Source organism: Ictalurus punctatus, chromosome 5, assembly GCF_001660625.3.
Source record: "Ictalurus punctatus breed USDA103 chromosome 5, Coco_2.0, whole genome shotgun sequence".
Classification (NCBI taxonomy): Eukaryota; Metazoa; Chordata; class Actinopteri; order Siluriformes; family Ictaluridae; genus Ictalurus; species Ictalurus punctatus.
This window is the reverse complement of record NC_030420.2, coordinates 27,293,833-27,318,372: the sequence shown is the minus strand read 5'-3', so window position 1 is coordinate 27,318,372 and position 24,540 is coordinate 27,293,833. Positions and strand designations below refer to the sequence as shown.

Genomic DNA, 24,540 nt, shown 5'->3' with positions numbered 1-24,540 from the left:
TGAATACGCGTCGTGATGACGTCACATGACATGTCTCAGTCCAAATCTGTCCAAATCTTGATTCGGAGTCGAATCTCTTTAGCGCTGTAACTGAATCGTACTGGGGCGCACCTGGAAGTGGACCGAGACCGCCTGGCTTGGACCGGGTCTCAGACTGGTTATTCTGGTCCGCACGTGAACGCGTTTGCCGTGTGCCTAAATGAGCAGCACCTAGAGGGCAAACAGACCCGGGTTCGAATCAAACAGATTACATCATGAGAAACCACGAGAATACTGGCACTGCTTTACATGATACTTTCAGCACAACAGTGGTGGCCCCAAGTCTAGGAACAAGTGTAGATAGACTGGATGTCGAATATAATAAACTTGCACATCGTTGCAAGGGCACAATCTCTACAGCGGATACTTTTGATGAATAATGAGGATTTCTGGCTCATTTGGTGCAGCTCTGTGTGTTTATGTTTATCTCTGGATCAACGTCACTCACCCACAGCTGTTGGTCAAGGTATTTTTATTGGTCTTATCTACAGAAACACGGGCCTTGTGTACTTCCCACTTGGATGTTAAAAGTGTGGGTGTTAAGGGCGAGTTGTTTTGGAGGTCGTTTTCTCACGTCTGATCGTTCTCAGGTCGCAGATGGTCGAAACGCACAAACGGCCCAAAGACAAAAAGCTCTGCTGCGGTTTAACGGATTAAACGCGACCGGAAACAGGGCAAGAGATCACAAGAAAGATTAGCTCATGTTAGTTGTTGTGACCGCTACCAAAGCTCGCCCATGTCTCTGTGTACAACGTTGACTCTGATCACGGACTGCTGTTAAATCGGAGCCACAAGCACCCCGGATGGAGAAAGAGATCTGTCTGAACTGAAGACGATCAGTCATCCAGCTCAAGACGAGGTTTTCCAGATACGAATAACAACTCGCTGTGCATTCCTCTCACTACTATTAATAACCCACAGCACATGGTGACGCGCAGAATAACACAAAGTGCTCGGTGAGAGATTACAACTTCAGTCCGTCAGGGCGGGGAGAGACAGGAGGCTGGAAACCGCCGAGCTGAACTCGTTAGTTGGGGTTGTTTATAGTCTCGGACGCTGCATTGTTGGCTAACTTCAAAAAGCTAGCTTAGCCAGCGTTAGCTAAAGTAGCGGATACGCAGGAGGCTGGCTGTTAGATAAACATGTAAACACATACGACCCTGTTTTCACCCAGCATCAAATCAACTGAACACGAGAAGGCATATATATTTGGGGGTTTTCTTTTTTGTTGTTTAAAACAAATAATAAAAACAATCTGTGAGCTCGGAATAAAATAAAAGCTCGTTTCCTCCCCGGATGAACCCGAGCTCCGCCGCCGTCAGCTCGCACTTCAGCCCGGGGACTCGCATGTAAACAAGGCCGTTTTACAACTGTCCATGAAGTCACGTGCTAAACACGTGAAAACCCACCTTCTCCACAAACACACCGACTTTTATTTTTTTATTTTATTTCACCTACCAGAATGCCACGAGAAAGCACTCGACTTCTGCTTTATCCAGACGTTAGGAGTGCTCCTGTTCAGCTAGCCGAGCCGCTGCACAGCGAAACATACAAGCGGGGGCTTAGTGCGTGACGTCACTTCCGGGTCCCGCTGAGTCAACGGCCCGGTCTCAAATGCATGACTGTTGAAGAGTGCACTGCTGAGGATTGGATAAGGATTCTGCACTATATGCAGTTCACTAGGTGTTCCATAGAGAGCGATTTAGGTTGCAAGCCAAGAACTACATCAAAGTTACCGATTACGGTGCACTGATTTGAGCATCAACACAGCGGATTTAACCCGTTGTAGAATGAAGGATTATTTTCACAAGTTAGATCAGGTGATAGATGTAAAACCCATAACCTACTACTGTATAATTGTACGACTTGGTTATATTTGAAGTCTAGTTGAAGTCTGAAGTATTTTTTTTTTAGTATAAAATATTGAACAACAGGTGTTCAAGAAAATATTCAAGTTCTTATGAAAATGATTTTTCTTAGAGGTGATTGAATTATGGGTGTCAATACTTCTGGTGATGGTTGTATGAAATTATAGCATTATGGGGTAATTAAGCTAATTAAATTCAGGAACTCTGGTGCATTGAACGTCCTGTATGCTTTTAACTCATCAGACTGTGGATGGAGACAGAAAACGTTCATGAATAGGACTCACAGGCACTTACATACCAAATATGATTTATTTATTCAAGTTTTTTTTTTCTTTCTTTCTTTCTTTTTTTTTTTTATAAATGTTTTCCAAAAAATATCCCTGGATAAAAACATTTCTGTAAGAGTGAAAAATCAACATCAGTCAATTACAAGATTATTACAGTAAGAGCCTTACATGTCTTAATGAGCATGGATTGTAAAGCAGATTTTACAGGTACAGGATATAGATGAATGCTGAAGCAAATATTCTGTAGCTCTGAGATTAACTCGGCATAGTGATTATAAGAACGCAGTATATCAAAGATTAAACATTTATACGGTACATATTTTGGAAGAATGATCCATCAGGCTTCTTAGAAGACTAGTTTTTAGGCAAAAAGAATAAGAAAAAACAGATACTTAATGGCAGTAGCTATTGAGTAATATGGGTTTATGGAGAAACACAGACACATTACTGGCCTCCAGTCGCTGGAACAGTGGAGGGATTTGGTGAAGGAAGAGGAAGTTGGATGTTGTGCACACAGCCAGTAATACATCCTGTACTCACTGAAAATACAGACTTAAAGCATTGTATTTAGTAAGACTCGCAACACAACAGCCCTTAAACTCCAGAAACACTAGCAGCGAACGTACAGTTTATTGGCGATGTTTTTAACCTAGCCTCTTTCTACCACATCTGTATTGTATGTTCAATTACCACAGACAAGAATTTTTCCAGGCTTCCACATATGAAGAAAAGCTGTTTAGTTGAAACTCACTTGTCCAAGCGCAATTTTTGGGGCACTCGATAAACAGTTTTTTTTTTGTTGAACACTTTCATGAATTCTTCAGTCTAACATATTCGTAAGTGAAGCTCAAAATCGGTATAATTCTTTCTTTTTGAGGTGGTACTCCCGTTTCAGAGGAAATGACCAATGTTGCCAATGTATTTTTTAAAAAATGGAAGTGTTTTGGTTCTACCGCCATTCACATGGATCACAAAGACTGTTTCACAGTCTAACTAAATGAGAATTACTTTTACTGTATTTATTCAGTTTTATAAAAATGAATAAAACTGCCTTATAAACGGCTTGATAAATATTCTCTTGCTCATCAATGTCTTGCTCATCAATGTCTCGCACATCCGAAGACCTTTATCGTTAGAATATAACGGTTATTGTTTAGAATTTTCATTCATGAAATGCAATAGCTTCCCTTAGACCTCCATTGTAAGTGAGGTTTTGGTAAACAGATTTTCCGTTCATGGAAGTGTGTTAAATTTCTTACATGTGATAATTGGTTGGTTTGTTTCCCTTTAATTAAACAGGCTAAGTGGCAAGGAAAGAGACTAAAGAAACAAAAGACGCACTTGTTACAAGGCATCCATGTCATGCAACTTTAGCCCTGTAAACAGAGACGCGCAAAGAACGCTGCGACTGAAGTACAGAGAGAAAGAGGACGTAAGCAAGAATAATCACATTACACACGTTTTTCAAAAGGGAAGAGATGTTTGTGCTGGCCACGCCTCTCTCTCTTACTGACAGACTTTTTAGCTCCTCCCTCTTCCTTCTCCTCCTGCCTGTTCTGTGGCCATGAAACAGCCAGAGATGGGGGAGCCGTGTGAGCTCCACCTTCGTCCTCCTCTCCAGATGAGAATCCTTCCGCAATGCCCGTGTCCTTGGCCACGCCCTGCTGTCCGTAACGCCGCTGCAGCCGCTCTTTAATCAGCAGCCCTTTCACCAGCAGCTTCCAGTTAGCCAATGCTCGCTTCTCACGCTTCTGTTTCAACAGGCAAAACACAAACAGCATGATAAACAACCTGTAGACGCAAACATAAGGCCAAAAGTTTCAACAGTCATTTTAAAATTTATGGATTGGTCTGGATTCCTACAAAAAAAAAAAAAAAAACACAACCCAAAAAAACCCCCACACATCATACATATTCATAGCGAGCATTAAATAAAAGATTAAATAATTGCTCCCACTCTTAAGTTAAACACCATTAATCTCTTAAACAGCGCATTGCTTATGGATTCCATTGTGCAGACATTATAATACATCACAAGGCTGTGGTGGGCAAAATTACATTCATCAAAGCCACACAGGGAAAGCAGGGAGTCTCAAAGTAATCCATATTACTGTGTGTATTACAGTGTGTGCTGAAACAATCCATATGTTCTCATTTTAATAATGAACTTTCATAAAGGATGAGTCAGTCAAACTTTGTGCAGACACTCATATATTACAGACTGGAGCAAAACTGCTCTTATAACACAACACAATTAAACCACACACACACAAAGATGCAAACGCAGACACGCACATACACAGATGCGCGCACACACACACCTCTTTTTCCTTCTTCCTTTGAATCTCTTGCTCGTTTTCCCAGGCAGCTTTCAGAATCTCTTCGTGCTCCTTACAGATGATGTAGCCGTCAGTTCTGCGGCACAATGAAACTGAAATCACGCAACTGCAAAATCATTTCACCAACATGCTGCAAACGCGTAAAAATACAAATACAGATGCACCGACAGAAACAGATGCAAATTCACTGTGAACACAATCACAACAAAAATATAGCATTTACATTAACATTTACATGCAACACTCTGGTTGGAGAACACTCAAATGGAATGAAACAGTTCATGCACTTCTTAAACAGGGTCTTAAGGGGATAGTTCACCCAAAAATTCAAATTCTGTCATCAATTACTCACCCTCATGTCCTTCCAAACCCATAAGACTTTCGTTCATCTTCGGAACACAAATGAAACCGGGGAGATTTCTGTTCCTCCATTTATAGTCCAAGTAACCAAAACTTTCAAGCTCCAAAAAGTTCATAAAGGCATCGTAAAAGTTTATGTTTGCGATACGAATGCTTTATGAAGCGATTCGAATGCTTTGTGTGCGCAATAAAAAACAAAAATCTTATAGATCTTCTCTCACGAGAGAACCACCATGCATGCGTCGAAATCTGCAGACATCTTTGTTACAAAGATTGTTCTATGTGACTCTGTTTGTGTACAGCGTCCCTCTTCCTCTGCTGTAAACAGTGCTGTGCTTCCGGCTCCCGTTGTATCGCCAGAGCGGACGTCAATTAGTGAATAAAGACTTCATTTGAGTTTTTTTGCGCACACAAAGCATTCGTATCGCTTCATAAAACTGGGATTAAACCACTGGAGTCACACGGATTACTTTTACGATGCCTTTATGAACTTTTTGGAGCTTGAAAGTTTTGGTTACTTGGACTATAAATGGAGGAACAGAAATCTCCCAGGTTTCCTTCAAATGTCTTCATTTGTGTTCCGAAGATAAACGAAAGTCTTACGACATGAGGGTGAGTAACTGATGACGGAATCAAAATTTTTTGTGAACTATCCCTTTAAGTGCTTATTTTCTGTTAAAGCAAAGATACGCTTCATTTTTAAAGCAAATCTTAACTGCTACATTCTGCCTACTTCTGGCCGAGTCTCATATTGTCTCTCATAATGTTTTTAATAATCAGCAGTCTATAGAAGTCTATTCATACACATATTATTTAAAACACCCCTTAAGAAGAACTTATTTCACACATGCACGTCCCCTTCGAATGTATTTGAACAGCAAGGACAATTCTATTATTTTTATAGACGAGTATCACGTCCGTTGATATTTCTGTTGAATAAATAATTGAAAAAGCTCATTTTCCTTGTGGTTTTGTTCAAGTATATCAACTTCATTAATAGGCAGTCTTTCAAAGAGGATCCAATGTTTGCTTGTCTAAATATCTCAAAAAAGTTCCACTTATTTTTTCACATGACTGTATACCCATAAGCCTGCATCGCTTCAACATTATTTGTCATTTCTCTATATGAATGTATACAGTAATGCTCAGAATCTCAGTATCAGGTGTCACCCAGTAGAGGATGAGTTTTCATTTGGGTCTGGTTCCTCTTAAGAATTCTTCTTTGTCATTTCAGGGAGTTTTTCCATACCACTGTCACCTCTGGTTTGCTCATTAGGGATCTGAATATACACCTAGATTTCTGAAGCGCTGTCAAGATGACAGTGTCAAAATCAGTATACAAATAGAGTCTAACTCTCTAAACTACACCAGCATAAGGAAATATTTGTACTTCAATTACACAAGCATACCCATAAATCGCTCTGGATCTGATCCTCCAGAAACACCTCTTCCTTTCTGCAAGTTCCGTATGTTTGCAGCACGAGTTGTCATTTCAATTAATATTCTTAATACCCCCCCCCCCCCCCCCCCCAATCCCCACACACACACACTTACACAGCATGTGAGTGTCCTCCATGGAAATCGAAGCCTGTTACTGCAGGAGCACAGTCCAGGTCGAGTTTTCGAGCCACTCTGTTCAGATTAGGCAGATGCACGTGCACACACCCCACTGGCAACATGCATGGTTGAAACATGTACACGTTTCCAAATTCGTTACGTGGAATCTGCAGTAGACACACACACGCGCACACACACACACACACACACACACACACACACACACACACACATCACCAATCTTTAGCCCTTTACATTGCTCCTGCTTGCTTCACAAGTGCCAAAAAAAGGTCAATAATCACAAATCTTAATGACTACACACCAGCAGCCCTAACATCCATCTCCTTCAGTGTCAAGACATCAGACTATAAAAACAGGAAACAAGAAGCTCAGTAACAGTCTGGAAAAACTTCATTCACGCCAACCCACACATTGCTGAATTACCACACTGGGTAACAAACTAATATTCTCTCACACAGTATATGACACAGTATTCATAAATCATGTACAGTTGTGCTCATAAATTTACATACCCCTTGCGGAATCTGCAAAATGTTAATAATAAAAAAATATATACATATAAATAATACATATAAACAATAAAGAAAATTAATAAGAGAGATCATATTTTGCTTTTGATTTAGTACTGCCTTCTTGTTATTATGTTGTCTTCTGGGAAACATGTAAATATCTCATTTAGCTTCTGAATGGCAGTACTAAATGAAAAAGATCTTTGAACAAAATAACAATTTAAACCGATCATCCTGTTCAAAAGTTTACACCCCCTGGCTCTTAATGTATCGTGTTGCCTTCTTGAGCATCAATGAACGTGTGCACCTTTTGTAATAGTTGTGTACGAGTCCCTCAGTTGTCCTCAGTGTGAAAAGATAGATCTCAGAATCATAGAGCCGCTGTTGGAAAGGGGTCAAATATGCAGAAGGTTCTGGAAAAGCAAAGAATGTGCAGGACCTGGAGGATTTTTCTGAAGACCAGTGGGCAGTTTAACTGCTCAGGACAAACAAGGGACTCATGAACAACTATCACATAACTTTTCTTTTTTTTTAAGTACATTTTTGGAGCGGCCATGGCTCAGGTGGTTGAGCGGGTTGTCCACTAATCCACTAATCGTAGGGTCGGCGGTTCAATTCCCGGCCCACATGACTCCACATGCCGAAGTGTCCTTGGGCAAGATACTGAACCCCAAGTTGCTCCGGATGGCAAGTTAGCACCTTGCATGGCAGCTCTGCTACCATTGGTGTGTGAGTGTGTGTGTGTGAATGGCTGAATGAGACACAGTGTAAAGCGCTTTGGATAAAACAGCTATATAAGTGTGCCATTTACCATTTTTGAACTGGTTCCTTTGTGTAATTTCAGTTATTATTATGTTTTGTACTACATGTAAACATCTGTTATGTGAAACAGCTTGTTCAGGGCAATACTAAATAAAAACAAAATGTACTTTTAATGATCCCTCTTTTTAAAATTATTTAACATTTTACAGATTCTGCAAAGGGTATGTAAATTCATGTAAAACTGTACATATAGTTACATTTGCACATATTAGCATGCCATGTGAGGAATAACACACGATGGACTTTACTGTTATACTAAAATAATGGCGTGGGATTATTGGCGTTTCATGAAGCAAAGAACTGTCACCACCCTGAAATGTATTATTTTCGCACATCAGCATGGTCCGAAGTCTTATTCCACTTATACCACAGTGATTGTTTTTTAGGAGACATTTATGTACAAACAATAATTATACATTTTCTTTATCGAACAACATTTAAAAAAATCTGTTGATTATAAGGCTTTGATCATGTGGAGTGATCACCATGCAAGTCCCTGTGTATTCGTGAGAAATACCTGTGATTTATGGTACAGCTGGAACTACTGCCTGAGCAGATTGGAAAACTCAATCACACTGTGGTATAAAATGTTTTATCATGACACAAAGTTTATTTCGTCTGATCAGTCTGTACACATCTATATTTATCTTTGCATATTTATCTTTATAGGTATATCCAAATTTGTACTTTATTTTTTAAAGTCTTCTTTCCTTTGTTTTTAACTTATTCAGTGTAAAAAGAGCAACTCCTTCATTCATTCTTCAGTAATCGCTGTGTTTGGATAGGTTCGTGGTTGATCCAGGGGCAATTTAGCTAAACCTATGCAGACTTGAGGAGAACATGTAAAACTCTACACAGACAGTAACCCTATTGAACTGGGGACCCTGGAGCACTGAGGTAGCAACTCTTCCTGCTATGGCATCAGTTATAGGAGTAAATGCCAAGTTAAGTTCGTTGTAGGTGAAATCTTACCTGGCCAATAAAAGTCTCTCTCATTCTATCATGCTCACCTTGCCATTGATGGCTGCGGGAGGCTGGTACTCTTCGGTTTGCCAGTGGCCGAACAGGCCCAGGTCCTTTTTATCCTTGTTCTCAGACATCCTCCTGGCTTTCCGTGAGTGGTTGGAGCAGCCCTTTACCATCTGAACCAACAGGTGGCGCAAACACATTTTAGCCATAGCACTAGAATTGCTTTTATTAAGTTGAATTTGAATGCAGGGTTGAATAAGAAACAATTATATTTTTCCATTTTTATTTTTATGCATGAAGCTCCTTTTCCTCAGTATATTAGTGACTAACAATGAACCCAAATGCAAAAAAATAAAAGACTATCTTCTCCTTTAACCATGAGATGCATTTCAAATTGCACTAATTTCTTTGACGTTACATTCTGACAGTAAAATTTCCAACACAGTTGATGTCTGAAGGGGAACGGGGTGCTTGTTTTGTCACCTTGTAAGGCTCCTCCCCGAGTCGGACAGTACGCGCTTTCTTTAACCAGATGTCTCTGGAATGCAGTGTGTGGATACAATCTCTGAAAATGCCACACAAACACATCATTAGAGCTGACTAATACATACAAATACATGTGCAGTTGTGTACTCTTCTACGTCATTACACGCATCAGCATTACAACTGAAATACTATCGTCCACATGAGGTCCTAACGTGCGGCACTGAACTGTTACTCAAATCAAATCCTAATTAGGGTCTCAAATGTGTCTGAAGGTTTTTAGTTATCCAGGTCCATGAACTGTGTACTAGTACGAAGTCAAGGTGGCATTATCTGTGCTTTAACCGTGTTCTCATCTGAAGGGCTTTATCATGCAGTCACGTGTCCCATTCTACAAGCCCAGCAGCCCTTGCACGTTCACACACACAGACTTTACCGTGAATAGACAGCTTCTCCTCGACAGTAGCCCAAAATGGCGGCAGTGGGGGGGTACAGTGCCTCGTACTTCAGCAGGTGCCTCTCTAGTGCATACAGAGGATGGTTTTTGTACTCCGATATCACTTTTGGCAATGGCTTACCAATCAACTTGTCCTGCAGCTTCGGTGGAGAAACAACCATGTGTGTTTACAGAGACAGAGAGAGAGAGAGAGAGAGAGAGAGAGAGAGAGAGAGAGAGAGAGAGAGTGAGTAAGTGAAAAAGGGGGCCATGTAATTAAACACACGTGAATCTGTGAAATATATCAGTTTAAAGTGTCCATAAACAATCTGTGTTTAAGAGAAACTGGATTTAAATTGTATACTGTATTAGCCATACATAGGTACTACATCAACAACCCCTGACTGAGTATACATAGTGACTAGAAGGACATTTAGGATTCAGTCAAACTGTTGCTTGGCGGGCTTGTAATAAAAAAAAAAATTGCTATGCTAAACCAGTTAAAGATTTCACCTTCTGTGATAAAGTAATAAAGTTAAATCTTATAAGCAATTAATGCATGAATATATGCACATTCTTGTTGTCTTCTTGTACCTCTTTGTCTTCTTCCTGCTTTTGTTTATTATCGGGACACGCATAGAAGCTTAACGTCTCCTCCCACCAGTCTGAGTTGATACGTCGTCTCCGTGACGACGTGAGCCAGGTGGGGTCGTATCTGCTGCTCACGTCTTTCAGGTAACCGTCTTCATCTACACCCACTACGTACGTAATTGGCTGAGTAGCCTTATTGGAGCAGCGTTCCGGTTGCCCCACCCCTTGATCAACATCAACACATATCCATCTCTTTGCCCCTTTCAGGTACACCTCTATCCATTCATCATCTCCTTTTACTTGCCTCCTTCTCCCATACTGCTTTTTCCCTTTTATCTGTTCTTCTTCTTCGTCTGTTTCTTCCTCCTCCTCCTTCTTTGTTCTCTTCTGGGGCTTGCTGGAGCGTAGTGGAGCCTGACTTTTGCCCTTTCCCTTAGCGTTTGAATACCTGTTTGACCTTTTTGCATCACAATCCGAGTCATCGCTTTCATCCTCTCTTGTCGGCTTATACTCCTCCCCATCACTAAGCTCATCCTCCTCGTCACTGCTCACTTCTTTATATGACACTTTGGATGCGATACTCCTTCTTTTGGTGTTTTTTGGCCTTTGTCCCCCTACTGCTTCTTTCTCTTTGTCCCCTCGATCCGCAACATTCCTTTTTTGTCTCTTTCCTCCCCTCTTCGGTTGCCCCTCAATACTTAGGGTAGATGGGCGTTTGGACCCAGGGGAAACTTTTGGTTCTGGTGGCTTTTTATCAGCTTCATTAGATTTGACTTTAGAAGAACTACTACTGGAGGTGGGTGCTTTATCCTGAAGGGAAAAATACAACACATTTAACTAGTTCATTAATGCTGAAATGCATTTGAGCTCACACATCCCTATCAATCAAAAAAAAAAAGTGGATACACACACATACAAATTTACCATGTTTGTTGAAGGTTTGAGGGGTATTGGCTGTAATGAGAGCACCAATCGACAGTAGAGGTGCAGTGACCTCAGCACCAGCAGGAACAGCTAGAAAAAAATCATTGTTTGTGTGAACACATACACCAATATATATATACAGTATATGTATGTGTGTACCAAAATATTTTGGCAAGGCCCAAATGTCTCTCACATAGGTCATCTCCTGATGATCACGTGCTGACAGACTTCCCAAACGTCTCTCCAGCAGCTTACGCAGTCCCACGTCCTTCTCTTCAGGGAGGGCGGGGTTTAGTGTGAATGTCACCTTAAACCTGTGAGCAGCAAGCAAATATGTAAAATTAGCTCTAAGATTCAAATATTTAAGAACAGTTAGAATGAGGCAGGGCTTAAAGGTGCAGTTTGCAAATTTTTAAGTTGCTTCTAGACCTGTATTAATCATGTAATTTCAAACATACTTTAGAAAATCCCCAACACCGTCATAGTAAAGCTTCCATTTATGTTTTTTCAGCCTGGAATTTATCCATATCCCTAGACAAAGCAGATCACACTCATTCTTGCACATTATGTCAGTAAACATATCAATTGATTTGTGGTGAAGGGGAACTGTTTTACTCCATTTTCTCCCAATTTGGTCATTTACCATTTCCCACCCACTAGCTAGCTCTACCTTTCACACGACAGCTAGCAAACAGGGAAGGTGAAGGTTAGCGAGACATGTGAAGCCAGTCAACTTTGGAGGAAAGCACTAACTGCTCTCTTCCACATACATGAGCTTACAGGTTTTCAGTATTGTTGCCCTGATTGACAGCGGACAGCCAATTTTGCTCTCCTGGACCCCCAGCCACTGACAGCTGTGGCATCGTCTGGATTCAATCTCGTGATCGCCAGACAAAAGAGTGAACACTTTTCTTTGGTGCCACTTGGGAGCCAATGAGTGGTTTCACTGTAATTGCGATTCACCTTGCAAACAAATTACAAACTGCTCCTTTAATTTTTTCCACAATAAGGTCCTCCATGTTCTCACCACTTCAGAAGACCCTCCAGATAAACAGTGTTGATACGTTTTTTAATAACTTTGGTGAAGTGGGTGGGAACTAAAGACAAAGTGATGGCCAATAGGTCAGGCTCACAGCACAGGCGGTTCCGGAACAGTCCGCTAGCCAATAAACATAAGAGATGAACCTGAGTGACAGAGAAATGACAACAATGTGATGAAACATCAGGCATCATGAATATGTCAACAAAATGGTCATAACATGAAAGTCAAATACCAGACAAGTAATGCCAGTCATGCACAAATATGCACACACACACCTTGTGTGTATCCTCCTGTATCCCCTTGTTGAAACGTTTCATCATTCTGCGCAGGTAAATCTCAAATTCAGCTTGGATCTTCTCCCTGGAAACAATCACCACAGTAACATGTCTTCCAGCTGTCAATCACTGACACCTACTCATTCTATTGTCTGACAGTGTGACAGGAAATGGATACTGTCAAAAACGTGTCGCTTGGCTCTGGAGTGCAACCTTTTGTCTTACCATAGATTTTAGGAAATGAGTAAAACGTAGTTTTCTATTTCATAAAAATATCTTTACTATTAAATCCATTTAGGGAATTAATTTAAGTGGTCAAAGTGTTGTATTCCTGTAAGAAATATGACAGAGTTGAAAATCTAACCGGAAAACCAGGCTTAGCATTAAACATGTGGCAAGCAAGAGTTATTGCATCATAAAATATAAAAGCCAATCATCCTCCAATATGCACATACAGGCCATTAAAATAACCGTTTTAATTTGCATATTTATAGAATATGGATTTCGTGATGAAGGTAGACCAGCTTCTGTGCCTTTTTCTGTTCTCTAATGACATTTTCTGGAAACTGCTGCATCAAGTGATTTATTATTCAATATTGATTTTTTAAAGGGTTTTCAAAACGCTTTAAGTTTTAATCAACCCAAACTTAATTCATAATATTCAAGGAGCCACATTAGGAGATGCCTCATTTACCAGCCACAGACACACACACTCTCTCTCTCTCTCTCTCTCACTCTCTCTCTCTCACTCTCACACACACACTTTTTCTGTCTCTTGTGCCTGGCCTCAGCTGTCTCGATCTCAATTTCCACAGGTTGAGAAGGAACTGCAGGTTCTTGGTCTGCCTCTGTTGGGGCTAATGGGCCTGCCAGTTCTGAGAAAAAGCATACACACACACACACACACACACACATTTCTGAACTTAATTACTGAAAAGAACAGTGACATTCATTCTCAATCACACTTTTACAGAAACAAACACACACACCTTCCACCTCCTCCCAATCCTCATCATCGCTCTCGTCACTCTCAATATCACTTTCTTTTTTCTCTTCTTTCATCTTGTAATCACTGCTCTTCAGCACAGAACTCTCTGGAAGTGACATGCTGGAATCCTCAAAGATGTCCTCTGGCTCTTCTTTAAATGGCTCGCTGAAGTATTTGCTCTTCTTTTCATCTGTTGGCTTATGTGCCTTTTTCGATGCTTGGCCTCTGGGCTTGGCAACATTTTTGGCTTTGGTACCCTTGTCTGATAAACACATGCATCACGAATAATAATATTAGTCCATTATTAATGGCAGGCTACTGATACTGATACAATAAATAACATCACAATCTGTTTTTCTATGGGCATTGTGGGTAATGTAGTAACAACAAAGTCTTCAGTTCAGTACTTCTAGCACACTGACAGACTTCATTGTTACTCACGGTAACATGTACGTTACATGTACAATTACGTTAAAGTACTCAAATATGTGATTTAACTCCTTTTTGACTTCATTTCAAACTAGATAGTTTACTGGGGAGTAGGGGCATAACCAATATGTGTATTTATGTCCATTCATATTTTCATGATAGTAAAGGCCATTGTTAGGCATTTCAGTATTAGTTCTGATTGGACATATGTTCCAATCCAATCCAACCCAACCAGTCCCTCCAGGATTCTGCCATCGCAGAAATGAACGCAAAATCAAGCAAACTCCGCAATATTTGGAAGAGCTTGGGATTTTTCTAAATTACTGCAGATTTTCCACAGATTTGGACCAAGACGCGTCGTGTGACGTCATCACAACACGCATTCAACCAAAGCCCTCTTCGATTCATGTGCGTCGAACATGAGTACAGTTAAAAGGTCTCATTTACCAACAAACATCACTACGAAAGACTGTGCAAAACAATTTATATAGTTTTACACTGTCTTTCATAGTGATGTTGATATATGTGATATATATATATATATATATATATTTATATAATTAATTGAACCTATTGTTTGACATTTTGCTTGCAAAAAGTCAGGAAAATTTTATATCACGGCACAAATGTATCCTGATATTTTCTCTTTTCTCCCACAAACTTTCATGTGTTCTACGTTTTTGTGTTTCCAACATTATGTAAAAATGCACTCTGAGCTCCACCATCCCCCCCAGCCCCATGTTAAGTAAGATCTCATTGGGACACGCCCACTCGCACAGTCCTATAGTGGGCGTGTCCTAAGCAGCTCTTACTTAACTTCAGTAAAGGAAGGGAAGGACCTGCTATTCAATCACTTCACTTGCATGCTCGGAGTGCACTGTACCTCGAGAGAGAGGAAACGATTTTATTTGCACACATGCTGCACAGTTACTCTACTGACTACAGTTAGATCCACAAGAGCAGCCATGCAAAAGTGAACATCTGCACAGTGCAGCTGCTGAAATGAATAAACAACTTTACAGCACGCAAAGTTCAGTATGAAGTCACTTTTACAGTCACTGCAGCATGTATGTACCAAGTAAACTAGTTATAACATCAAGCTATCCTGAAACCAATGTTTACTAAACTTAGAACTAATATTAAACACTGGATAGAGTGAAAATGAGGGATGGTCGAGGCTGAATCTTCCTGTCTACCTTTGATACTCGGCGTTTTAGGAGCAGCTTTTCTCTTCTTCACAGCCTGACTCAGCTTCTTCTTTGTGTTGTCCTTTTCAGTCGCAGCAGCTTCTGCCCGATGTTTACGTTTAGCCATATTAGCTCTCGACTCGTACTCCGTTTCCGTTTCACAAGAAACTAAGTCATAGAGTAAAACAACGTGGTGCGTTCAGAGTGTAGACACTCTGTGTGTGTGTGTGTGTGTGTGTGTGTGTGGTGGGACTGCTTGTGTAACTTCATTCAGTAACCACAGTTATTCAACAAGACACGCTCGGTCCTTGTATAACACTGAAACATGCCGCCAAACGTCACTTCCGGTTCGGCAAGAGGCTGAATCTCAACCAGCCTTCTTGGAGGTAGTGCACTACAAAGGACGTGCGTGTTGTTAGTAACACACTCAATGTAGTGCACTTGTAGAGAACAAGGGAGGGGTTTATAATACAGCCATAGAGTAGACGTCAGACTTAGAAACTATGAACACTAGAGTGCGGTGTTGTACATTATTTTGTTTTGTGTTTTACGTTCACTTGCCTTCGGTCCGAAAAGTTTTAGTATATAACGTGGTAGATGGATAATATCCATCCATCCATTCATCTTACCGCTTATGCTTTTCAGGGTCACGAGTAAACCTGGAGCCTATCCCAGGGAGCATCGGGCACAATTACACCCTTGACAGGGTGCTACCTCGCACCCATTCATACACTATAGACATTTTAGACATGCCAATCATGTCATGTCATGTCATACCATGCATGTCTTTGGACTGGGGGAGAAAACCAGAGTACCCGGAGGAAACCCCCGCAGCACAGGGAGAACAGACTTCCACACACAGGGCCACGGTGGGAATTGAACCCTGGAGGTGTGAGGCGGACATGCTAACCACTAAGCCACCTTGTGAGCAGATCTGGACCACATTTTTATTTTTTTTTATCACCCTGCCACTAGACCAACCCAATGGTTGGTCTCAGTAAGCCCTGTAGCTCCGTAGTTCAGGCACTGGTAATGACCCTGGCTCACTACACAGTGGGACACTGATGACTCAATTCCCGGGGACATGATTATGTAGTCATGTCCCGATATCTTTCTGACATTGTGTGTCATATAAATTTGTTACTTTAATCACGTTTCACATGATTCTGTCATGTACTTCAAGCAGGATCGTAGGCGAGCTAGTGGATTTTTTAAAAAATCATTAAACACTTCAAAGTTGTTAGACTCAAACAAACCGTATATATATAAACGTCAAATAAAGTTAAAATTGCTAATGTAAGTAATAATTTGAGAACAACAACAATATTTTTTCGAGCTGAGAGGCTTCAGAAAACATGGCATCATTTCCAATAAAGGAACACAGTGAGCATCAATGCTCCCGGGTTTTTGCGGTGCATAGTGGGATTTTTAAGGAGCGAAGGTTCCGGTGCACTGGAAGGATTTTGCAATTGAGACAGCCCTTACACTGGCCAACTCCCTGATCAGTGCCCTGGCTACTGAACTGAACTGATTGAGACACAACCATTAAGCTTTCGGGTTGTCTGTCTGTCCCATTTGTCTGTCTGACATTCTCGTGCGATATCTCAAGAACGAGTGGTTGAATGTTTGTAGGATTTATATGGAATTATCACTGTAGAAAGCAGATGAACTGATTCTATTTTGGAATTGAATCCAAACAGGGTCAAGGTTACAGCCAGGTCAAATTTCTGAAATTTCTTCAATAGCAAAGTCAATGCAAGTTGCTCAGGTCCTGAAGCAACAACGCATCCCCACACCATCACGCTTCCACCATCATGCTCGACCGTATCTATGATGTTCTTTTGTGGAATTTGGTGTTTGGTTTACGCCCGATGTAATGGGACCCGTCTTCCAAACAGTTCCACTTTCAACTCATCAATCCACAGAACATTCTCATAAAAGGTTTGTGGGTCATCAAGGTGTGCTTTGGCAAAATTTAGATGAGCCTTAATGTTCTTCTGGGTTAGCAGTGGTTTTCACCTCACCACTCTTCCAGGGATGCCATTTTTACCCAGTGTCTTTCTGATAGTGCAGTCAAGAACAGTGACCTTTATTGGTGCAAGAGAGACCTGTAGGTCCTTGGCTCTTTTGTGACTTGTTGGATGAGTGGTTGCTGTGCTCTTGGAGGAATTTTGAAAGGTTGGCCAGGTTCACTACTGTGGTTGTTTGGAGTCCCAGAGCTTTTGAAATAGCTTTGTAACCCTTCCCAGACTGATGTATTTCAATCACCTTTTCCCTCATCATTTCTGGAATTTATTTTAACTTTGGCATAGTGTGTTACTGTGTAAGACCTTTTAACCAACTTCATGCTGTTGAAAAAGTTTTATTTAAGTGTAGATTTGATTGAACAGGGTTTGCAGTAATCAGGCCTGGTTGTGTCTCATGCAACTGAACCCCATTATATATGCAGTTTCATAGATTAGAGGAAATAGCATCTTGGGGGGTGGTGGTATATTTTCACACAGACCCAGTTGGTATTGAATAACTTTTTTTGCTTCAATAACTAACATTATCATTTAAAAACTGTATTTTCTGTTTACTCAGGCGGCCTTTGTTTTTATCTTAGATTTAGTTTTCATTTCTGAAATAATTTGGTATGGAATACACACAAAAACAGAAGAAATCATACTTTTTCACAGCACTGTACAACTTCCATTTACTTAATAATGAATGTGTAATTCAAATGATGAAACTAACATAGTTTTCTTTCTTGTATTCTGTCCATTCTAGCATTGAACTTAACTCAGTCCTTTCACACCAACTACATGTTGCCACATTTGCCAAGATAAAACTTCTGTGACGTGACAATGGATAAACTGTTTATAAAGCACAATTTACATATCTGCCAATAAAACAAACCAGCAGGAGAATCGCCAAGAGAAGAAAGTGTGAATGCCCACGCTTTTTTTTTTTTTTTTTTTGCCAAATTAACGAATATAATGCTGGAAAGTTGCAGGTCAGACCTTTGTAGCAAAAATAGATGTTAATAGCATACATCATTATTATGTAATATTCATTAAAAACTCCACAGTAAAATCCAGTGCACAGAATAAACTCAGATCTTGGTCCTTGTTGTGACATTGTGAAGTTGCTAGATCTAAAAGAAGACATGTAATAACAAGCAAGATCATGCACATATTAACCCCCAGCTTCAGTTGTGTTCGAGCTGCATTTTTATTCTGGATTGCCTTGTTAGTACATTTAATCTTGTCAGGTCTATTTACCTGCAGATGTCACTGAGAATTATATACCAATGATGAAGAAGTGATCTTAAAGGTTTTATATAGTTGTTCCCTCAACACGGACTAAACTGAAAAAGAAGTTAAACAAGATACATATGCAAATATTCAAAGCATTATGTACAGATGAAGAATACATACAGATCGCAGGCCTTTGTCATTGCAGATGAGTTTGTGTTTTTGGGCACAGGGAAGAATGCATTGTAAATCCAAGCATTAAAATGGAGACTTTCTATCCACAGTGACCCTTGCCCTTTCAGTTTAGCTGAAACTAAGGATATAAAATCAAAGTTCTCAGTAACGACGTATTCCCATCTTGTCCCCAATGTTTCCCAGAACTGGTTAAGCTGTAATGGACAATAAATAAATGGACGAATGTATATTCGATACACATAATATGGTGTATGTCACACAGTTATTTTTCTTTCATTAGGATTTAATTAGGAAAATGTAATAAATAAGGAATGAAACACAACAGGGAGTGCCATTATAGGAAAAGAATCTCATGTGATGAGACCTGACAAGAAACAAAATGGGCTATTTTCCAATAACAGCACATCCTGAAGTGTTTTATTCCTCTTATACCACAGCAATTTGCCAATGTTACATTTTTTATGTACTTAATAAAGGCCCCATTCTTTTTATCTGTTTATAGTTATGTTTCATGTGGAACGTCCATGAAACAAGATGTTATGACATGCATTATCAACTATAACTAGTCATTCTCTCATGTTTTTTCTTGCTTTTTTAGCTCTCTTTTGGTTAATAAGACAAAAAAAAAATGCATCGCGTAATGTTAATGAGACACTGCAAAGCACAAAGTTACAAATTAAAAAGATTTTTTTTAAAAATGTAAAGTTACAGCTTTTTATCTGACTGTTACAAAACTCCTTCCAAAAATGCTAAATAAATATCTTTATATATATAAATAAAAACATGTATAATAAACAATCATACATTTTTAAAAAAATCCCTTTACGTGAAAACTGCTATACAAGTCCATGTGAACACACTGTTACAACAGAAATGATAACGCATTAAACCAATGCATTAATATAAACCTGTGATTTGTCTTGCAGCTGGAACTAATGTCAGAGCTGCTGTTATAGAAAATTAAATAACACCTTCTGACCTGTCACATTTTTTGAATTCTTCAAAGATGAATAAAACATTCAGTCTTAAGGTGGTAAATAAATAACATGCACTTGTGCTCCAGGGGTAGTGAATCATACTACAGCAAGAAGGATTTGAAAGCATAAAGCATGTTTCCTGCCTGGTGCATAAACGAACATTTTACACCACTATGTTCTTTGAAAGATATTTCAGTGTTAGTTAAATGTCATAAAGTGTAAACATAAGCTTCAAGAACCCTCCCATTGTGCCTTAAAGTACTTGCTCTGAAATAATCCACCTGAACTGAGGAGTGGATGAATGTCATAAATTATGTGCAAATAAATTGAAATCCCCTGTTGCGGCTTTGGTGCTAAAAGCAGTGTCTCTGTCTGTTAAACTAACTCTCACTGACATGAATCAGCTCCCTGCAGGTTTGCTTCACTGAGCCCGAGGCTGCACCTTTACTCATTAAAAGCTCAGCAACAGCCTGTGAGGTCGATTAGAATTGGTGTGTGTGTGAGTGTGTGTGTGTGTGTGTGTACCTGGTGCCGCTTGATGCAAATGAACATCTGTCTTTGTGTGGCTCTGCAGCAGATGTCCGGCTCCTGAGAGTGTGTGGGTGTGTGTGTGTGTGTGTGTGTATTAGGAATACTTCAGAGAGCTGTCTGTAAACTCGACTGGCAGCACAGTTTCATACAGTCTCCCTGCAGCAAGGAGTGCCCGGTGGGCATCTGGACCCGGACTCGTGCCAGAACAAGCGTATGTGTGTGTGTGTGTGTGCCTTTTAGTTGACAGGTGAAGACAGTTGTTTGGCACAAGAGCCATCAGACTCAACGCTGGCCAGTCTCCATGACGACGTAGGCTCCCAGCCCTGCATGGCTTCCATCCCTATATGAAACTCGAACTATCAGATAGGAATAAAAAGCCATACAGGACAGAGAGCAAAACTGAGACTATGAGAGAGAGCGAGAGAGAGAGAGAGAGAGAGCGAGAGAGAGAGAGAGAGAGACATGCAAACACATATAGTCAGACATTTACTTACACACATAATTTATCCAAACTATCCAGATGTTTTTATTAGCCTTTGTAAACCTGCTATGACATACACAAAGATGTCTCATTTCACGACAGGCCTAAAAGGAGTGTGTTTTACCAAATGAAGACGAGACATATATGAATGAAGGACATTACCCTTGAAGACACTACCCTGCAGTGGATTTATCCTTCCTGGTCACACTGGTCTCGCACCTGAAATAAGCTTTGCCACACCGGTTATCAGTTACCACCCTAACACTGACCTCAAATCTCCTATACAATTCATATAGACAAGTATTACGAACTATACTGATATTATGGAGCCAATACAGTAGCCATTATGTTGCCATTCATTGCACCAACACACTCAAAAAATAATAATACTAAACTATGCTTTTCCTGCCTCTATGATGATGAAGATGATGATGATCCTCAAGAGTACATTTTGTACCTTTAATATTTGTCTTTCACCTGAAAACCTAGATATGCTGCACCTTTAAAATGGACTGTAAATAGATCTTATAGTAAAGCTTTAGATTTGAGAGCTCATTTAGCTGACACTGTTCTCCAAAGTGACTTACGGCCCAGTTGTAAATGCGGTTGAAATAATGTCAGTTATTATTTCAATGTTGAAATAACATTGAAACAACCTTTAATGCTAAATTGAAAATCTACCAGGATCTGTACACTGAATCAACATAATGTCTTCAACAACATACAAAGAAATGTCTGCCTTTTAAATGATTATTATTATTATGTTTTGAAGAGACAGTATACAACTAAGATGCTGACGGTGAAAGGTCTTGCTCAAGCAACCAACAGTGGCAGATGGTGATGCTGGGATTTGAACTCACAACCTTCTTATCAGTAGCCTTAAATACTGCTACAAATACAACTTTGCCCTATAGCTAGATTATTGCTTGGTGCCACTCCTTAATGCTCTCTTGTCCCATGTCTACAAACCTGGACGCGCCGCTGCCTCAAACCAGATGATGTTAATTCACCTGAACATGCGCTGTAACACCCCTAGCGGTGGAGTTTGGTATTACAACGCCTTCTGATGGTCCACATGGACAGAGAAACGAGACTGATCACAGACACACACACACACACACACACACACACACACACACACACAAATGGCCATGTCCGAAAAAGCACACTACCACACTGAACAAGATGGCCAAATAGCTTGCTATAATAAATCGTAAATAGACAAACATTTAAAATACGTCAACAAATGTCCTACAATACATGATATAATAGTATAGTAGTGCGGTTTTAGACGTCAGCATCCTCACCTGATTTTTCCCTTTCCTACTCACCGTAAATTATAAATGTCCTCGTAGTAAAGGCACGAATATAAACGCATAAATACAGCGAACATGCATGCATACAGTCGATGATATGCTGTGTCTAATGCGCAGGAACGCTGGACGCGACATTTCTGTAATAGAGACAGATGATGGAGCTCGTAAATTCATTCATTCATTGATTCATTCATTCATTCCTGCGCACGCAGCGCGCGAGTGAGCACCTGTTGTCTGTCTGTCTGTCTGTCTGTCTTTCTGTCTGCCTTTCTGTCTGTCTGTCTGTCTGTCTGTCTCGCCACGAACTCCGAATTCTAAAATGTCTCAAAGACAGGCTAATCATCAGACCAAAAACAGACAGCATTGTGAACCGGTCTCGTGCGTCTCGCAGTCCGTGCGCAAAAGGAGTTTTTGCGTGATCAAATTTGGAAAGTGTTTAAAAAAAAAAGAAGAAGAAAGCTGCACCTGACGGAATGAATGCTTTTGCCATTTTGCCAGGTGAAACACGCTACCTGAATAGGACAAAACAACAACAACAACAACAACAACAGGCGCGTGATATAGTCTAGTCTAGGGCTACACGGCTGGTTGAGTACCTGCTGCGTAACATCAGGTATAACGCGGGACAAGCACGAGGGAAAACCGCAAAATCGCGCATTCTGCATGTACAGGTTTAAAGACTCGAGTTGGACTGTGATAGAGGACAGGATGGTCAAAGTGGAGGTCCCTGTCCCGGTTACAGCAGTGACCGGTGGATAGAAGGAGACATGGCGCAGCCGAACAGTCCGTGATGGACTGATGACGGAAAGTGACGGATGAGTCACCCGGTCCGGACCCGCGGGATGCGGCGCGTAACTGGAAAAGCGCACCAAGTTGAAAGTTTGTCCAAAAACGGCTTTAGTGTCCTTGCAGTGCGCTAAAGGGTCCGGAGGACAGAATGAGTGCCGCGGGTGGATGCTTCACTTGTCCTCGTGTGAACAGGGTCAGGCACGGTGAAGCGGGCCAGCTGAAGATATAGATGGAGCTGCAGCTGCATGCGCCTCCGGTCCGTTCCCTCGCGCAGACAGAGAGGGGGCAGAGAGGAGGAAGGCTGAGGGAAAGGCAAGGCTAAACCCCCTCCCCGCCCCCTTCTGGACAACCAATAGCAGGCAGGCATTGGGCCAAGTTCCAAAACGTACACCGCCGTATAAAAAGTCGTGTCATATGTATGGCGTATATTATTTTGCTCGACACTCATTTTGGTCTCGGTCCCGAAACGCACGTGTTAATAAAAGACCGCTGAACGTGCGTTTTTTTTTTTTTTTTTTTTTTTGTATCACACACCCACCAGTTTCAAAATGCACACTGAAAGCACTTTCATTCTGCACAGCCAGTGAGAAGCACCTGCTACACCTTTCCATATTCAGCTCACTATTGTAGACACTCAGTAGCCACTTTGTTAGAAGTTCATAACTACATTAGATGCAGTTTGTAGGGTAACCCATCTGCACCATTTCTACCCCATGCTTCAGTGGAAAGAATCCTGAGATTATCTGGGTGATTGATCATTCTTAAACATTGATCCTGACATGGTAGGCCTGTTTTCATAGTGGTGTGCTGGCATGAGTGTATCAGGTGCAGAAGTAGGCTATATTTTAAGTGTGAACATTTAAGGTCTCAGCATACTTCATGATGACATTCAGCTGAATTGCATGGACGATATGGTGTAATCGTGTAGAGAACGGACATCATGTGGAGGTTTTACTTGCCAAGGTTTCACATGGCAGCTGGCAAACTCCATGAAAGAACACTCTGTACAACAAAGCCTGTGATTGGAGCTTTCATAGCCAACGGCAGTACAAACCCGCAGAGAGTTTGTAAACTTGTGAAGGGGACTTCATCTTTGCGCAAGCCTCACAGATGTCATCTCTGAATAATAATAATAATAATAATAATAATAATAATAATAATAATAAGTTTAATTTATATTGTGCCTTTCTCATACATAAGGTTGCTTTACAATAAAACAACAACAACAACAACAACAACAAATAAACAGTCACCGTGCAGCACCATTTGGAATGTTGTGCCATGGATACATTGCCACACAGAGTGCTGAGCAGTCCCAAGAATGAGCACTCAGAATGATTGTATACAATCAATGAGAGGAACAGGCACACCGTAGTCCATAGCGATCAGGCAGACACACATCACGTATGGTGGGTCAAGGCCTGCGGAAACCCGCTGCTCAAGATTGGGCAACCTGTGGACAAAAGGACAAAAACAGCAAAACATTCCAATAGAAAACAAACAACACATTTACAAATAGCAATGCAGAAAAAAGCAAAAAGAAAGAAAAGAAAAAGAAAAAAGCTCTGGTGAGCAGCAGTAGCCAAAACGCACACAGCGTACACACAACCCTCTCTCAAGTAATCAGTTCAATTCAGTTTTATTTGTATAGCGCTTTTAACAATGGACAATGTCCCAAAGCAGCTTTACAGAAATATAGACATTCAGGATATAGATTTTAAATGTATGAATTTATCCCTAATGAGTGAGCCAGAGGCGACGGTGGTGAGGAAAAACTCCCTGAGACGATATGAGGAAGAAACCTTGACAGGAACCAGAATCAAAAGGGAACCAATCCTCATCTGGGTAACAACGGATAGTGTGACTATAAATAAGTAAATCCCTTCTAT

The 24,540-nt window shown here is 40.7% G+C and overlaps 1 protein-coding gene across 2 annotated transcripts; it reads right to left on the bottom strand.

Annotated features, from left to right (window-relative positions):
• Window positions 1–1,773: 1,773 nt before the first annotated feature.
• xpc (xeroderma pigmentosum, complementation group C) lies at window positions 1,774–15,468 on the bottom strand. Of its 2 annotated transcripts, XM_017468380.3 has the most exons (14): window positions 15,136–15,468; window positions 13,512–13,772; window positions 13,286–13,397; window positions 12,523–12,607; window positions 12,233–12,390; window positions 11,399–11,519; window positions 11,206–11,295; window positions 10,285–11,091; window positions 9,691–9,851; window positions 9,255–9,336; window positions 8,813–8,944; window positions 6,448–6,617; window positions 4,516–4,609; window positions 1,774–3,945 (listed from the first exon to the last, which is right to left on the bottom strand). In XM_017468380.3, exons 1-14 carry the CDS (start codon window positions 15,251–15,253, stop codon window positions 3,646–3,648), a joined length of 2,691 nt encoding a protein of 896 aa, XP_017323869.1. In that variant the 5' UTR covers window positions 15,254–15,468; the 3' UTR covers window positions 1,774–3,645. The 2 variants fall into 2 exon arrangements, with proteins under 2 accessions (XP_017323869.1, XP_017323870.1); XM_017468381.3 differs by lacking the exons at window positions 1,774–3,945; window positions 4,516–4,609 and adding an exon at window positions 6,773–6,815 and having other exon boundaries at window positions 6,475–6,617.
• Between the last annotated feature and the right edge of the window lie 9,072 nt (window positions 15,469–24,540).